Source organism: Mesocricetus auratus, unplaced genomic scaffold (assembly GCF_017639785.1).
Source record: "Mesocricetus auratus isolate SY011 unplaced genomic scaffold, BCM_Maur_2.0 Super-Scaffold_100008, whole genome shotgun sequence".
Classification (NCBI taxonomy): Eukaryota; Metazoa; Chordata; class Mammalia; order Rodentia; family Cricetidae; genus Mesocricetus; species Mesocricetus auratus.
The window spans coordinates 1,360,041-1,375,614 of record NW_024429192.1 but is presented as its reverse complement, the minus strand read 5'-3'; the positions used below and the strand labels follow the sequence as shown (position 1 = coordinate 1,375,614).

General features: G+C 45.8%; 1 protein-coding gene across 1 annotated transcript in view; it reads right to left on the bottom strand.

The window, feature by feature from the left end:
• Positions 1-15,574, bottom strand: part of Dscam (DS cell adhesion molecule) — a 445,727-nt gene that overhangs the window by 95,877 nt on the left and 334,276 nt on the right. Inside the window, 2 exon segments of the mRNA XM_040750391.1 lie at positions 495-735; positions 11,451-11,521. Of these exon segments, the coding sequence (XP_040606325.1) occupies positions 495-735; positions 11,451-11,521 (312 nt within the window).

Genomic DNA, 15,574 nt, shown 5'->3' with positions numbered 1-15,574 from the left:
TTGGGCTGTTTCTCGGCCTTAGAGGATGTGTGCATGAATTCATGTTGGTCACTAGGGGGCGCATGATCACTATGGGATCTGCTTGCTCAGAGAGCCTGGGACCTTTTCAGTGGGTTTTCTCTGGTCCCAGAACGCTTGAAAATAGAAAGCGGCCATCAGAGAGAGATGAGAGATAACAATAAAATTATAATAATATACAGCAAAAAAAAAATCCAAAGGCTTCTTGATACTGTGTTTGGGGGAAAAGACTTGGAATATTACATTTCTGTTCTCTAGATGGGGACAACTTTGGTTTCGATAATACAAATCCCACTCTTGGGTTCAAAAGCCAAAGTCAGGCACTGTAGGAACGCATCTGGGCTTTTGAGTGCAGACTCATCCAGGGCAGGAGTGAATTGATGTGGTGGGTTAGGCAGTTAGGCCAAGCAACGGGGAGCCGGGCTGCAGGGAAGACGGAGGAAGGTATGCCACAGACTGCGCATGCCCAGACCTACCGTCCTCCAGGGTGGTGGTGATTATCTCCTGAGAAGAGGGTCCCGTGCCAGCCCGGTTGCAGGCCTGCACCACCAGGCCATACTGGGTGAACTTGTTCAGATTGTCCAGGGTGTACACCTCGCTGTCCCCGGTGGTGTCAATGCTGATAATGTTGAACTGGAAGTTGCCTCCAGTGCTGTACTCCCGGTAGCCTATTTGGTAGCCACGTATGATCCCGTTTTGTAAATGTTTCTTGGGAGCCTAAGCAGGAAAGAGAAGACTATACTCAGGGAAACTGAGGCAGGAGAATCATGAAAGGCAAAACAACTTGGGGAAAGGATAAAGCCAGATAACAAGGGCAAGTGTGGCAGCCACAGCCCCCCCCTTGGCTGAACCCTAGGCAAGCACCTAACTGCTCGTCTGCTTTTCCTTTATGTTGATCCCTGTAAGCCTGTGATAAGTGTTAATTCCTAAGTTGGGCACTGTAGGAAATTAACTACTGTAACTAACGATACATGTATAATAGAATTAGGTCAATACATTGTCACAAGGGTCATTCAAACTCACAAATTGCTTATTTCTGTAATTTTCTCCTTAATACGGTCAGGTCGTGGTTGATGGGGACAGGGGTTGTGTAACAGAAGCCATGCAAATCCGAGCGTTTCTTCCTTGGTCACTCCTCCTTCACCTGCATGCCTGACACCTGGCCCGCACCTCCTCACCCTCTGCAATGCTTACCCTGTGGCCCTCACCCGTTTTCATAGGCTGCCAGCCACATCAAAGTGGCAGGAGAATACATCTGAAACCGCAGAGTCTGTGCTCCAGGACCCTAGGTCAGACTGCTGTGGTGAACTTGACTCACTTATGGGAAGATATTCCACATTTGTAGTGTTGGAACACACACCAGTCATCTCACTGTGAGGTAGTCCTTCCTGCTCATCAGCTAGTGATCTATCTAATATCCTCCTATCATCTATTTATGTATCTATCTATCATCTCTCTATCATTATTATCATCTATCTATCATCTATCATCATCATCTATGTATCATCTATCTATAATCTATCATCTCTCTACATCTTTATCATCTATGTGTCTATCATCATCATCTATATATCATCTATCTATAATCTATTATCTAACATCATTATCATCTATGTATCAACTATCTATAATCTATCATCTCTCTATCATCATAATCATCTATGTATCATTATCTATCATCATCATCTATGTATCATCTATCTATCCATCTATCATCTTTCCATCACTATCTATCTTCTCTCTATCATCATTATCATTTATCTATCTATCATCTTTTTATCTGGCATCCATCATCTACCATCCATTATCTATCATAATAGATCTATCATCTATTTACCTCTCTATCATTTATCTATCATCTATCATCATCTATTGTCTTCTTTCAATTTATCTTCTATAAGTTAATTACAAACTATGGATCCTGATCTCTCAGGTTGCATAAACCTTTCTGAAGCTCAAGAGAGCTAAACGGGTGCTGAAGGAGACGGAAAGTAAACACAAGGGCTCTGGAGGATGGTGACAGGCTGAGGGCTTGGCTGCCAGGTCAAGGCCAGCAGGAAGTATCAAGTGACCCATCTGTGAGAAATGGTTCAGAGATGCAGAAGTTAGGTGGGCTTGTAAGGGTGGCCTAGGCTGAGCAAGTAGAGTTGGGAATGTGTGGGAGAAGCTGGCAGGAAGGGGCAGGGGGGAGGGGTGCCCATAGGACACAGGAGTGAAGCATGATGGGAAGGGGTGGGCGGAGGTCCAGGGCAGAACAAGTCTCTGAAAGTCAGATAACAAGAGAACCGAAAGGTGCTGCATAGGGAGTTGGCCTGGATGAACTCAGCAGATACTATGTAGCCAGACATGCTCTCCTCCAGAGGAACAGGTGCCTCAGGCTGGCTTCAGGACACAATCTGTGTCACAGAGAACAGCGTTCCTTTCGTTTATCGGTAACATTTTAAACTTTTCATTAATGCACAAATGCATATGGATCTTTCTTACAGCAAATCTCTTCCTGTGTGGTTTCTGTGGGATACAGTTGCTGTCCTCCTCTGTCAGGCTGTGTGCACATGGGTGTGTGAACTCACAGCTGGAAACCAGCCATGTTGGCCATTTACTATTTCAGTGATCTCCGGGGTAAGACCTTGATGTAGGACATCATGCTTGCCTGTAACACTGATGGGCTTTGCTGTTCATTTTGTCTTCCAGAACACCTATAAATTTTTTTTATAGTTTTAGAGCCCTACAAAATCACTACACCACACCTGCCTTGCAGGTATAACCTCTAGCTAGTTAATAAAATTAATTTTCCTGTAAGAATCATATATTATGCAAGCCAATTTTACCAACAAAGAGATTTATTCAGTTTCATGCAGATTTTTTTTGTAATTATCAGATAAGTGACTCAAGTATAGATGATAATTTTTGCAAATTATATTCATATCCATTAAGCGTGCCTTCTAATTGTTCAGCTGGCTCCCTGCAAGGCTCAGAGAGAAAGCCAGTCCGAATCACAGCATGAGGGCTACGCAGGCAGGTATACAGTGGAGCCAATGCCTACAAGAAACTCTTGTACAGCAACTGACTTAGAATCCTGGAAGCAGCCCAGGGAGCATCTTGCTGAGTCATCACGCCTCAAGCCTTGTGAGCTAATCAAGATGGTCAGATGGGACCATGATCCCTGTCTTTGTGGTTAGATGCCATTGTCTCTTGTTTCCTCCAGAGACTAACAAGTACTCTGCTCATTTGTAAGACTTTGTTTAAAACGAAAGCAACATTGTTACACGCCCTCGAGCCAGTTAAAAACTCTTAACACAGATGGGGCTTCAGAGGCCACCTCTAAGCTGAGGAGCTGTTGATTGCTCATGGGGAAAGTAGAATCACTTTTCTTTAGGATTGTGGCCACTGGTAGGTTCAGGGTAACCCCACACCCATGTGCATGTGAGCAGCACTAACTGAATGCTGTTATATAAGAAAGACATGCAGTTGAAAGGGAGATGTGATGGTGGTCCTGGCAGAACTAGAAAGGGGGGGTGGGTGGGGGGTGGATAAGATCAAGATATGTTGTATACACATATGGAATATGCAAAGTAAAAATGAAAATGAAAACCTATTCAAAATTACATTTTCTTAGAAGATTTACATTTCTGTCCTTATTCCGGAATAAAGGATATTTTCCTCACTTTATGGTGCTGCAAAATATTGCCTAGAATCATTACTTTATATTGTTTTATTACAGGAGTCCAAGATGAGCGCCCCCGTGTGAGTCTGTGCACATTCGATCTGGTTCATTTGTTTTTTAAACTAAGGTGTGATGTGGCATTCCCTCCCATATCCTTTGCCCATAGTCTACAATTCTGCCTCAGGTGACGGGGGGGGCAGTCCAGCATAATGTCTGAATCCTGACATTTCCCACCTTTGTTTATTTTTAAAAAGGTGAAAGGTTAGGCATGGCAGGTTAGAGAATGAGGGCATTGAGTTCTCCAGACTGCTTTCCTGATGATGGGGGGGCATTGACTATCTTTAGGGGACCTCAGAAAGCTGCCACGTTCTGAGGTAGCTGGTTGTTCGATTGCGGTCCAGGATCTATGGGACTGTGCCACTGCCACCCTGCCTCTGAAACATCATGGACACTGTTAGCAACGCTAACTACACAAACCTCCACGCCTTGTCCAATGCCACCACTCCACCAGCACCCGCAGAATCATCTCAGCTCTCCTGCACAGTCCATCTTTATGTAGTGTATTCTCTTCCATTCCACTACCCAAACCCTGGTCATTTTGGAGGTCAGTGCCTCCAATGCCTTTCCCCAGACCCACTTTAGCAAGGAGCCTTCTACCACACTGTGCTACATAGGCCTGGGCCTTGACCTGATTGCCTGAGGACAGGGTAGCTCACAGATATCTTCCTCTCCTCCCCAGGACTGGTCCCTGCAGGGGCTTTTGAAGCCTCGAAGCCCACCCACAGTGACACACTTCCTCCAGCAAGGCCACGCCTCCTAATCCTTCTCAAACAGTGCCACCCCTTGGTGACTAAGCATTCAAAGATATAAGCCTGAGGAGGCTATTCATATTCAAGCCAAGGCATCAACCAAGAGCCTAGAGATGACCCAACTGTGATCAGGGCAGTAGCACACAGCTGCACCCTGGGGAGAAAATGCAGGTGACCCAGGATACATGAACTCAGCACGAGTCTAGAGTGAGGTATCTATGGGGATCCTGGTTTTGGGGGTGACAATAGGACAGAGCCAAGGTTGGGTGTCCAGAAGGGAACTCAGGTCCCCTGAGGGAGAGCAGCAGGCTGCTAACTACTCAGTCACCCTAGGCCCCAAGCATTCTCTTTTTATCTGCTCCCCCCTGCCTCCATTGAGAATTCCAGTGCCAGCAGCAGGGGTCTCTGGAGTCAGGCTGGGCTCAGTGCCTGCCACCAACACCCCAGTGATGACTCACAGATAGAGCTAACTACCTCTGCCTCCCACCCTACCTGTAATTGGGTAATGGGCAGCCGTTGACTAAACTAGAGGGGTTTCAGGCAACCACACAAGATAGGGGACAGGGGAACAGAACCTCAAAAATATGTCGGATAAGCCACTCTGTTTCCCCTCTCAGAAATGTTGCAGAATACCCAGGTACAGAGCAGAGATGCAGCTTAAGTGCTGATCTGCTGAAGTAGCAGGATGCCCCCTCCTTCCCCACCTCCCTTCCTTCTCAAAGTGAATCTCGATTGGCTACTTGATTTCTCTTGTTTTTATGCAAATAAACCTTCCAGCCTGAGACTGACTTGTTACTGGCAGGGCAAACAAGCATGACACTGTATTTTATGATGGCAAATCTGTCATCTAATATCTAAGTATAAAACATCTTTGTTATTTCGTCTTGAGGCTTGGCACCTGCTTATGCTGGAAGATTTGCCAAGAGCTGGGGTCCTTGAGGCTGACTTTTCCAGTGGCTTCCCTAAGCTGACTTGCCTGAGGATGGTGGAGGGAGGGAGGGAAGGAGGAAGGGAAGGCAGGAGGGAGGGAGGCATAGGGCAGCACGTTCCAAATGGAGCATAGGCAAGACAGTTCCTGAAGGAATGTGCTGGTTTTAAATGCAATGTGAATGTATGACCCAGGTATTTCTGTGGAGTACAAAAGTTTTCATGCAAAAAGATGGATATGTGGACCTTTTAAAAACATAAAGCTGAATGATGGCTTGGGATTCATGCATTTCTTTAAAGAATACTAATTTCCTTCCTTCTGAGGAGTGAACCCTCGGGAGCCTGCACTTCCTGGTCTACCTTGAGAGTCCAGAAAAATCAATTCTACTCCATGGGGATGAGAAAGGCTTTGAATTCAGTTTCTTCTCTCTCTCTCTCTCTCTCTCTCTCTCTCTCTCTCTCTCTCTCTCTCTCTCTTATCTTTTTGAAGGGAAAGAGGTTGCACTTGCTAATACAAGAAGGACCCACAATTCCTTACATATCTGAGAGACATTTATGTATTTTTTTAATAAAGCACCCATTAACCCACGACCAGAGCCAGTGGATTAATTCATGAAAGCAAATGAAAACTTGTAATCTTTCATTGCCTCAGGATTAAGAGGATTGTTGAAAAAAATTAAAATGTGTTTCAAGACAATTTTTAAATTTCGATTTTTGTAGGAAAGGTGAGTGCTGACCTAGGCCGATAATTTGGAAATAAAAAAGCTAGGAGGAAAATGTAGAATGCTAAGGGAATTCATATTTATTAAGGCATGAGCTACCCACATGGCAGTCCCCAGCCCGACACCCGTCCACCAGTCTTCAGATTCTGGGCAAGTCTCTCTAACGTGAGGCTCATTCTCCATTCACACTGACTGTGTTCAGCGCCCAGAAGTGCCCAGAGTAAGGATGGGAGGGAGTCTGGAGCATGGTGCCAGGAGAGGTTAGAGTCACAGCAGCCCAGATGCCCCAGTGAAGCAGGGCCTAAGCTGCTTCCCCAGTGTGCAACAGTTTCCCAGTCAGAAGGACTTTGATGGAGGAGGCACACAGAGCCTGAAGTTTATTAAACCTCTCTGTGTTGTCATCCACAATGCAATGTGCAGTTTGTTTTTAAATGACAGGCAGAGCTGTCCTCCTTGTGTGAAGGCTCACCCCGAGATGTGGTGACACTGTGGGGGTAGGGGGATGGGCTTGGTGGGAACCATTCTTCTGATTACAGGAATTCACTGAGACCTTCATGGAAGTCATTTGGGATCCCAAGTGGGAATTCTGTTGATTAAAAAGCATTCTCAGCCCATGCATCTGATCCTGAGGAGGGGGCCATGGCAGGTTCCTCCGGGAGGTTTCACTTGGAGCCATCAGCTTACAACTGCTCTCTGCATGCTAGGACTTCAGCAAGCGAAGAAAAGTGTGCATTTTGGAGGCATGCTATAAAGAGTTCTCATTTGAAGCAACATTTTACAACTGAAATATCCTCTGCTTTTAATTGCATCCTTTTGAGATATCTAGAGTAATTATTTTCAAATTCTGAATGTTTCTGCTATGAGCCACTATGGCAAACAGGCAGGTGTGTGTACATGAGCACGTACACACATACATACACACACACACACACACAGATGCACGCACGCGCGCACACACACATACGTGCACACACACATGCACATACATGAGCACATACACGTGCACATACATGTGCACACACACATGCACATACATGTGTACATACATGTGCACATACATACACACACCCCTAATCCCAGCACTCAGGGGACTGAGGCAGGAGGATGACAAGCTAGACTTTACAGGTTGCAAATTGAGACTCTAGATCTCAGAGACAGAGAAAGAAAGATGCTCCAGGAAATAGATTAAGACAGAATTTTCTGGAAAACAAAAACCTAAGTATTATTTTGAAGTATCCTATATAATAAATGTCACTATTCAGTCATGCTTAATGTTCGTTCTGATTCTGAATCAGAAACAAACCTGTATTCCGCAAGCAAACCTCTCCCCTCTGGCAGCCAGAGCAGAGCAAGGGAACTCACCGTTACCTATTTCCACTTGAGTCTGGACACACTGCTTCAACCTCTGCCAAGCCGCTGCTTTGCGGTTCAGCCTAAGTCAGAACGTGCAGCAGCAGCTCAGTCCTTTCTGCACATCTGCGTGCCCCACACGGGCACCCCAGGTCAGGGCCGGCTCTCGGGTGCCCTCCTGAGGGCTCATGGCTGTGACTTGCACCCAGCAGTGTCTTACAAATGTACCTCAGATTCCTGACCCTTAACCTTTCAGTGAGTCCCAGTGGGAAAGCGCACATGCTCTGTCCTCAGCATTCCGCCAAAGCCTGGGGTTTTTGCATCTGAACAGTGTGGTGCCCTCTCCATTGCTGCCTCTGAACACCCCCCCCCACCCTTTCCCCATGAGGCTTCTCGGAGGCTCCTGTGCCTTGAATACAGTGGCCTAGAGGCTCCTTCACTCCACCTGGCAGCAGGGGCTCTCTCTCCTTTCCACTCTTACTCTTCTCCTCCTTCATTCACTCACCCACCCCCTCACTCCCTCGCTCATTTACTTGCTCACACGCTCACATATTCACCCACCAGCTCATAAACACACTCATTCATTCATTCATTCATTCATTCATTCATTCTCTCACTAGTCGACTCTGTTCCTTACTGATCCATTCCTCCGCTCACTTACTCATGCACCCACCATACAACGACAAAGGCACACTGCGACTCTAAGGGGCCCACACAGAGCCACCGAGGAGATGCCCAGGAGGCAGGGCGTGCAGTGAGTGTGTTGGGAATGCCGTAGACAGCTGCACCTTGGGGATCCACCTGTCTTCACCGGGTACAACTGGAGCCTTGAGAATCCAGACAGGAGAGGTGTCATGGTACCGGGTGAATGACAATCAAGGAAGGCGCCTGGGATCGGGGGGGATGAAATGAGGATGGGGGGGGCAGCAAGGGATCCTAGCCTGGGCAGGGGTGTAGGGACCAATGTGGAAGGCCTCAAGTGTCTACGGGCTTGGTCATATCCTCGGATCACGGGCAGCCTTGACTAGACCTGAAAAATGTCAAGTCTGACCCTTTTCTTTGGTGAAAGGAATAATCTAAATAAGAAGAGGCAAACATTTATTTTGATAACAGAGATTCATCAGAAGGTCTACATGTGATCCAATGATTTAAAAATTTAATACCTAACTAACTCCAGTGTAATTGAAAAGGCTTTAGTATGTTTTTATGTTTTAGGGACGTCAGGTCTAAAATGGCTATTTTTCCCACTCAAAACTAAGAGCCCCTCTCTCTTCTTTCTCCCTTACCTACACTGGGCACATCTTTCAACCATGACCAGCTGTCCCATGGTGGTGAGTGGGTCCTCATCTACAGTTCCCACTTTTCCACACATATCCAAGCCTATACTCCCTGACACCGTATAGGCTCCCCCTTTGGCTGATGCTGTTTCCCTGTCTTCCCCCTTTCTTCTTCCTCCTCTGTAGGCTCCTTAAACAAAATGCACGTTCTGAAGTCTTCAGCCATAGAGGGGCATGTTCGATAGCACACACGGTCCCTACACGTCCTTTACATCGGGCCCCAGCTTGCCTGAAGCAATAATGCCCTTTATGGTTTCTTGTATCATCAGGCGGAGCAATAAGCTAGTCATTCCTCACTCAGTGGGGGGTGACCACCAGCATACCTGCCTGTTCTCCCAAAAGCCAGGCAAAGCAATGCCTGCACAGCACCGAACTAGTAGTCCTAGGAAAGTCAGGTGCTCTGTGCATTCCATAACACCCTCCTCCCTTTGGCTTTGGGAAGAAATTTAACTGTAACACACTAACTTTCACTATAGTGTTTTATGTTAGGAAACAGTTCAATGTCCCAGAAGTTTCCAATTTTAGCTACAAGAGGCAGATGCTCTACCTGCAGACATACCCTCATACAGGATTCCCCCTCCCCCAAACCTCTCAAGACCACAGTAATATCTGGCCCTTTCCAGTAGCCAAATGCAAAAGAGATATATGGAGCAATTGGCTGAAACTTCACAGCCTCTCTATTCAGGGCAGACCAAGCCAGTTTTCTGTTTGTAGCACGGCTGGGATGTGCACAGGGTTAGGGCATGCTGAGAGCCTTTCATTGTACAGTGTGTGGCGTGCACAGGAGTGGGCTGGTCACAAAGACTGAGGGGCAGCTCAGTCACACTCCCAAGCCACATGGTCTGTCACGCTGCCTGCTGCCAACAAAGCTCATTGGTCAGGGCTAAAAAAAGCTAACTCACAGGGGCTCCCGCGTTAACCTGTGTTAGTACCTGAGGTGGTGCGCACCCCCACAGTGGAAGCCTACTTCTGCTAAACAAGCTCATCATCTTATAGGAGAAGGAAGAGAAAAGAAAGGGAAGGGGGAAGAAAGGGGAGGGGAGGGGAGGGGAGGGGAGGGGGAAAGGCGGGAGAACAGAAGGCCATGCTACGAGACAAATACAGACCAGAAACAGTAGGTACAACCTCATAGAAGCATGGATCCAGTAACAGCTCCCTAGCTGAAACAGCATTTAACCCATGTGGTCATTGCCAAGAGCATCTCCATGGAGGCAGCTAATTTCTAATGTATCTCACCCACAGGTAAGCGCCATGACTTGAGTGTATGTGTGAGTCAGTGGCAACTCAAAAACTCAAAGCACTGGTCTGTGACAAGTGTGCCCAGAAGACAGACACCACCACCTCTTTTACTGACAAGGTTTACCTTTAAGGCAGGCCCTGCCCTGACTCAGACCTGCTCCTCCTCATCACAGCAGCCCACATCAAGCTAAGCAGCAACTAGCCTATATCGACAACCACACCCCGGGGCGGTGCTGCCCAGGGAGACAGTGGCTTCCAAAGCTCATGTCATGGTCAGGGAACCCAGGTGCCTTTGCAAGGACACAGCTAGCTAATGTATACAGTGAGGTTCCTCCCCTTTCTGCCACTGTGCACCATGGACTAATGTGGTGCTTTCTTCACTCCTAAGAAGCACTTAGATGTTTTCTGCTGCAATGAAATTGCAACGCTCAGTCAAGGTGTGTCAACCTCACTGTCTGCCAAGACGGATCCTAGGACCTTGATAAAATGTCTAAGGATAAAATAAATTAGACGGGGCAACTTCATTCGTTAGAGATGTGTAATTTACTATAGAGGAATTCAGACTATGGATATCAAACATGACTATGCCATGGAGCAGTGTTCCAGTTGAGGATAGGCCAGCTAACAGAATGTATAATGACCGTTACAAGGATTTGGGTAATTAGAGGTGTCACAGCCAGCTTGTGTAAATACATTCTATGATAATTTCACAATGTCAGAATCACCCAAGGACATATTTCTCAGGATGAATCCTTATCAAGCAACTACTATGGTTGTATTGAAATATGTATGTATGTATGCATGTATGTATGTATATGAATATGATGGGGGAAGTCCTTCTGTGTATATGTCATCTGATTGTTTGATAAATAAATCACTGTTGGCCAATAGGGAAGCAAGATTGGTGGGACTAGGAGTAGAGGAGTATTCTAGGAAATGTAGTCAAAAGTAGAGAATCACCATGTGATCTCCTGGGAGGAGAGGATGTGTCAGAAGGGCGTCCTCAGAAAGATGATTCCTTATAAAATATGTATTAGTAACTATGGGTTAATAATTAAGTCAGAGCTAGCCAATTAGAAACCATAGCAAACAGCCAACAGCTTCATAAGTAACACAGTGTCTTGTGTGTTATTTGGGGGCTGAGACAGTGTTGGGACCCAGGTGGCTGGTGGGAAAAGAATACATGATTACATATATATATATATATATATATATACACATATATACATATATATGTGTGTGTGTATTGAATCATTTATATCCACAAATATAATTTTGAAAAATAAACTTTCTATAAAATGTTAGTAACCTGGCATCATGACAAGAATAATGGGGTTCATACACTAGAAAAAGTGTTAAAAACACATGTGTTTGTTCAGTTTACCTTCCAGGTAACCCTGATGCTCTGAGATGATGTAGGCTCCAGGTGAACTTCCTGAGGTGGCCCATCAGGAGCTGTAGGGACCAAAAACACACAGGCAGGTTATGCGCACCAGACATAGATTTGTAGATTTTTTCTCCTATTGCAAGGAAACAGGCAGAAAAAGACCAACGGTAGTCAAGTCACCCATACAATGATATAAAATTTATATGTAACATATGTCCCATGCTTATGTATACTTTGAAACATTTTTAGGAGACTCAGAGCACCAAATGTAAAGGCCATATCAAGAGTTGTGATTCCAGCACTGTTTACAGAATAATGCCAGAAGAAAAGTCTGTGTGTGCCTGTGTACCCTTCAGATGCAATCTTTAAGCATCTTTCCTACCTGAAGTGTGGACCTGCAGAATGCAGGGATTCTGAGGGATGACTCTAAAAGACAGGTAATGCTGCATATTGGGATCCAAGAAGCAAAGAAAGTACCACAGGCTGCTGGCCCACGGGAAGCACTTAGGAAGTTGCTATGGCCCATGGAGAGGCGTGTGCTCTGTAACTCAGACCCAGGGACCCCCAGGGTAGGGATAAACGGAGGAAAGTAGCTCCAAGAAGAGTGGATTGTATGGTTACAGCTTTTAGGAGACTTGGAGACAGTGAGGGAGGGGCAAGGTGTCACTGGCTGGATATGGGTGGGCAGAGACTCTGCAGAGGTAGAAGTGGAGGCAGAGGGAGCCCTATACACACTGCTAAGGATGCCAACCAGTCCAGAGGCTGTGTAAGTCAGTTTCAAGGTTTCTCATAAAACTAAAAGCAATCCTACCCTGTGATCCATCCCTGGGTGTTTACCCAGAAGACACCAAGTTACCATGCCATAGGGACATTTGCCCATCCATGTTTACTGCAGCACTATTCAGAATAGCTCAGTTATGGAACCATCCTAGGATGGTTCCAATCAGCAGAGGGATGGATCACGATAATGTGGTCTAGACACACGATGGCATTCTACTCGGCAATACGGAGAGCAGTGGGAGTCACTGGGGTTGATCACATTCAGCAAATGACTTCTATTTCAGAAAGATAATAATTACATCTTTTTTCCCTGTCTGTGGGTCCTAGAGTTTATATAGATGCATTAAAATCATGTATGTATACATGACATGAAAGTAGAAACAAAACTGTCTAAGAGACAAAGGAGATGAATGGGAGGGGCAGGGGAAAAGGAGGGTGGGGCGGGGCAGGGTGGGGCGGGGCGGGGCAGGGTGGGGCGGGGCTAAAAGAACACAGTGGCGTGAAAATGGCCTTGCATAGCCCAGTTTAATAAAACAACACAAAAGGGAGACAAGAAAGAGATGGATGCTCAAGCTGCTCGTCAATGAGAAGAAAGGAGACAGATAGCTGCCATAAAATGGTGGCTAGAAAGGACAGCGGAGTTCCATGGGGCGGGGCTGGTGGGAGGGAGAGAGGACGCGGGCAGCAACTCCAAGTGATGAAGTCTAGAAAACAGGGCTCGCTGTAGTTTGGTGCTGTGCATCTGAGGGCACGTGGGGGCTCCTGCATGTCTGAGTACTGCAGAGAGGAGGGACTTCAGCCCATGGCCTGATTTTCCAACTCACACTTCATCCTCAGGCTTGTTCACGCCTTTCCATGAAATCTGCCGCCAAGCTTTCCCTGTGCTTTCTCTGTCCTCAACAGGGCCCCCTTACCCTGGCACCCTGCTGTAGTTTGGCCTCAAAAGCTATCCTACTTCCTATTGTGTCACCAAACATTAATTAAAAGGGGCGTGGCTCCAAAGCACTCCAACACTCCCATCTATCCTAGTTACTGACCTCTCACTGGATGAGGGGGAGGAGGAAAGCCCCTCTCCTTTTTACATCATGGTCTCCTGTTCATTTATGTCTTTCCCATGCTCTGTGCCTTACCAGCACATGGACTCTAGTAGCTCTGAGCCTTTGTCCTTGAACTCTAACTTCCCTTCATCAAATTCTGCTGTAGTGGCATCTTGCCTTGCCAGGAAACTTGTAGTGGTGGCCACGTCCTTTGGGTGTGGTCTCAGGTGCAGATGTGACCCATTATAAGGTAGAGGAGGGGCTGGCTCATGCTTTCTTGGGTTGCAGAGAGTATCAGAAAGGCAGAGACTGCATCTTCTGGAGCAGGAAGACCGTGGTGGTCATTTACTCCTATCTGTTTAAGTGCTTCCCTAATAAATACCTATTTATCATTTATCCTGAGTCTGGTGAACTCATTTAAGCCCCACCTTGATTCTTCCCTTGCCTGGGAAGCTCTACAGGTATTATTCCCACCTGGGTACACACCAGACCCTAACATCCAAGTCTTTCATGTCTTGGGTCTCCCAGGATCTCTTAGGAGCTGAGTCCAGAGGGAGTCTCTTCCTGGCAGAGGAAAAGGATTTTACAGATATGAAAACAGAGCCCCCTCCTTCTCCTCAACAGGTCCAGGAACTGCTGCATACCTGGGCCACTGCATACCCTTGGGTTTTCTGATCCATTGGTAAAAAGGTTCTCCTAGCATCAAAGTTACTTCCCAGCATCCGGCCACTGGGACCTTCACTGACAGAGCTCTGCATCTGATTTCTGCAAATCAAACACTCTGCGTGGGAAACTATCACAGGTCGGATAAAAGCCTGTGGAATAGATTTCTTCTCAACAGTTATAGAAAAGCATGTGGCTCCTCTATCAGAATCATTCTTCTTCAAAAAAAGATATTTATTTTTACTGCTTTAATTATGTGCATGTTTGTGGGTATGTGTGCATAAATGGAGTTTCCACAGAGGCCGGACACATCAGATCCCTGGACCTGGACTCAGAGGTGGTTTTGAGTCACCTGATATTGATGCTAAGAGCTAAATTTGGGATCTCTGCAAGAACAACATGTGTTCTTAATTGTTGAACCATCATCTCTCTAGACTTCTTCAAAACCATTCTTGTAAAACTTTTGGATTGAGCTTGTCAACTCTAACATTGTCTCCCCTTATTCTCTAGAAGTCTCCTTTTTTTTAGTGGAAACTACAGGTTACAGAAGGGACTAACTGCTGTTTCTGCAACATCATGAGAAAGCCATTTTAGTCGTAAAAAAGATTTAAAAAATATTTATTCATTTATTTTATGTCTATAGGAGTGCTCTATCTGCATGCACACTTTTACACCAGAAGAAGGCATTAGATCCCACTGTAGATGGTTGTCAGCCACCATGTGGTTGCTGGGAATTAGACTTAAGACCTCTGAGCCATCTCACCAGCCCTAAAAAGGATTTTTAAAATGTAAACTTTACTGAGCTTTAAAGTCCCTTACAGAATCCCAGGAAGCTTCTGTGAGGTGATTACCAATGCAAAAAAAGAGAATTCTTAACACTGAAATGGAGAAAGCAATTCACAAGTTATCCTGATCATTGCACTAAATGTAAAAGTCATATTGGCATTTGATACTTAAGAATTGGTTTATACACTCTAAAATTGAAGTTGTAACATACAGGAGTTTTGCTGTTGTTTTAAATATTTAGCTTTGCTCTTAAGTGTGTGTGTGTGTGTGTCTGTACGTGTGGTGTGTTTGCATGCTTATGTGTATGGGTGTATACGGGTGAGTGCAGGTGTCTAGAAGAGGATGTTAGATCCTTTGGAACTGGAGTTGCAGACAGTTGTGAGCCACACAACATAGGTGTTGGAAACTTTACTTCTATAAGAGCAACAAGCACTCAACTGCTGAGACATTTTTTCCATCCCTGAGACGTTTGTTTTGTTTGTGCTTTTTTCATACTAGAATACATAGCAGTTTCCCTAAGGTAGGTGAAGACTGATAACTAGCATCATTTCCCAGAATGGATCATGTTTGCGCATCTGCAGAAGTGAAAGCTGACCAATCTGTAAGACATCAGGGATTAGAAACTGTTTACAGCTTCCAATTATGTTTGCCAGGTCCACAGCAAGACAACTTTCACCCTTTCTGTTTGGCTAGACACATCAAGGAGAGATCTACCTGACTGCCAAATGCACAGGACTGAACCATGCTCTCTTCTCCCAGTCATTCCCCACCTACTGTATGTATTCTGCATGTATTCCTCCTGAGCTGGGGGCTCCCTGTTCAATGAGCCTCCTGCTTGTGACAGTCCATTGTGTC